Genomic DNA, 2590 nt, shown 5'->3' on the forward strand with positions numbered 1-2590 from the left:
TGTATATGCCTGCTGTGGCAGTGCTGGAGCAGTCTTCCATTGTTTAGGGCTGAAATAAAGGTATATTTGTATCCACTAGGAAGATATATCTAATATATAGACATAAACTAGACATTTATATATACTAGGAATTTTCTGTCAGCAGGCCTGGCCATAGCCAGTCACACCAAGAGAAGTCATAATTGTGCTCCCTGGTCTCACCATCTCCTCTCCCTTTTTAACATTTAAACTCTATCTTATGGGATCAGGTATGAATGTGAAACAAGGGCAACCTAGAATTGCCAAAATACACAAGGGTCCCTGTAGAGTACCAGGATGGCAAGAACCATCTTACCTGTAGCTTGAGAGGGTGGTATTTTATAATATAGGCATATGAAAATAATTTCAAAAATTCTTGCAAATATTCTGCATAAACTAGGAGTTGAGGTTTTTGGGGAGGTGGATAAAAAGAGGCTTAATGGGGATGTTTCATGCTTTAGTTAAAAGCAATTAAAAGATTAAATCTTTTTAGTCAGAATCAAAAGATGATGAAGAGGTTCTTGGCTGGGTATTTAGGAGCCACAGGCTCAAGTCCCACTTCAGTAGCAGCAGTCAGTGCTCAAACTGCATCTTAACCGCGGTCTCAATTGTAATGAACTGTGAGAGCCTCCTGTAGCAAAAGGAAACAAAAGAATTGCATTTTGGTTGGTTCATCACTCTTTTAAGCTTTTAACATAATTGACTAGATCTATGTATTGGTTTTCCTAAGAATTTTATTACAGTTTATTGTAATTCAGGATTTGATTTCTTATGATATCTTGGAGTTACCAAGAAAATATTAAACATTTCTCTTGTATTTCTTTGAAATACATGAAAGCACAGTTTAGATTTTCATGAAAATATGTTGGCTCTAAGTTCAAAGAACTGAGTATAGAATGAAGTCTCAGTTGAACAAAGAGGTAATTTATGTAGGACTCATTAGCCAAAAAGGAAAAGAGGATAGCAGTAACCATATGTTCATTGTTGCTCTATATAGTAATTGTATTTCCTAACAATATTTATAGCCCACCAAAACGAGGAAGACCACAAGTTAGACTGCCAATTAAAACAAGAGGGAGACTTAATTCTTTCTCAAGTCGTGGCCAACGACAAGATCCCAGAAGATACCCTTCAAGGAGTCAGCAGAGTACACCCAAAACAACTATGTCTTCTAAAACTTCCAATAGAAACCTAAGAAAGATCAGATCTGCTCCTCCTACAGAAACTAAATCTTTAAGAATTGCTGGTCGTTCTACTCGCCACAGTCATGGCCCACTGCAAGCAAATGTATTTGTGGAACTGCTCAGTCCTCGAAGAAAGCGCAAAAGCAGGAAGAGTGCTAATAATACACCAGAGAGTAGTCCCAACTTTAACTTCAGAGTCATTGCCACAAATTCAAGTGAGCAATCAAGATCTTTAAATGTTACTTCAAAACTTTCTCTCCAAGATAGTGACTCTAAGAGGAAAGGCAGGAAAAGGCAATCTACAGGTATGAAGAAATCTAATTTAAACTGTTTCTTACCTTAGAAAATTGAGTAATTTGGAAATACTAAATGTTGAGATGCTTTGAATTTTGTTTTAAATGCCAAGTGGCATATATGTGCACATGCATCTTTACTGGGACCTGGTCATGCCACAGTCCATTTTCTTCCAGTTCCTTGTCTCAGGATCATAGGCACATGCAAGTGTGCACATGCCTGGTATGTTTTTCAAGCCAAGATGGCCAGGGTTTATCAAACCCTCGTTAGCATCATGGGATCCAACTTTCTCTGCACAGCTCCTAACTGTGTGCTTCAGGGCAGCTCTGTATCATTTTTGAAAGGCTGTCACATAACATGCCAAGTTATTAGAGAATAGCCTGACATGAAGCATAATACTCATTAAAGGGGCAGCTATTTGGTAATATAGGTAAACTGTATTACTAGTCATACTAGCATAGCAGAGTAATGGGTTGAATCTGTAAAAGGTCTTCTGCTTTTAATACAAATGTTTGCCAATATTTTAAAAGTATCAGTATAACACTTTTTTTCTTTTTTGGAGAGGTTTTCGCTATAGGGCGCGTGCGCTCGCCAGACAGAGAGAGACATAGAGACAGAAAGCGAGAAATCCCCCCCAGGGGGGATGGTCACGCCGCAATCCCTTCTCCTCCATTCTCCTCTCAGGATCTTGGGCATGCACGCACACATGCCTGGCGTGAGATTTAAGCCACCGGGTCCGAGACGCAAACCACCATCGACTACGTGGGAGTCCAGTGACATAGCCATTACGCTAACTGCTGGTTCTCTCAGTATAACACTTGATAACATAATTCATTCTCTTTCCTTTCCTCTCTCAGAACACTCATACTCAGCATCCCTAGACAAGCTACATTATTTGATAAGATAGGGAGCGATCAGCTATGTTTAAAATTCTAATATTTGTTTTTAGTGATTTTTAAAAATTTTTTTTAAACTTTTTATTTATTTGTTTATTTTAATTTGACCAGAGAGGGACAGAGCAAAATGGGGTGATTGAGAAAGCAAGCCGGGGACCAGCAGTTAGCGTAATGGCTATGGTGCTGGACTTCCCCGTA

At 39.0% G+C, this 2590-nt stretch overlaps 1 protein-coding gene across 1 annotated transcript in view; it reads left to right on the top strand.

Moving 5' to 3' along the window:
• BAZ1A (bromodomain adjacent to zinc finger domain 1A) overlaps positions 1-2590 on the top strand; it is a gene marked incomplete in the record, with an annotated part of 136939 nt that overhangs the window by 127863 nt on the left and 6486 nt on the right. Inside the window, 1 exon segment of the mRNA XM_014589296.2 lies at positions 1044-1507. Within this exon segment, the coding sequence (XP_014444782.1) occupies positions 1044-1507 (464 nt within the window).

Source organism: Tupaia chinensis, unplaced genomic scaffold (assembly GCF_000334495.1).
Source record: "Tupaia chinensis unplaced genomic scaffold, TupChi_1.0 Scaffold000350_1, whole genome shotgun sequence".
Taxonomy (NCBI): Eukaryota; Metazoa; Chordata; class Mammalia; order Scandentia; family Tupaiidae; genus Tupaia; species Tupaia belangeri.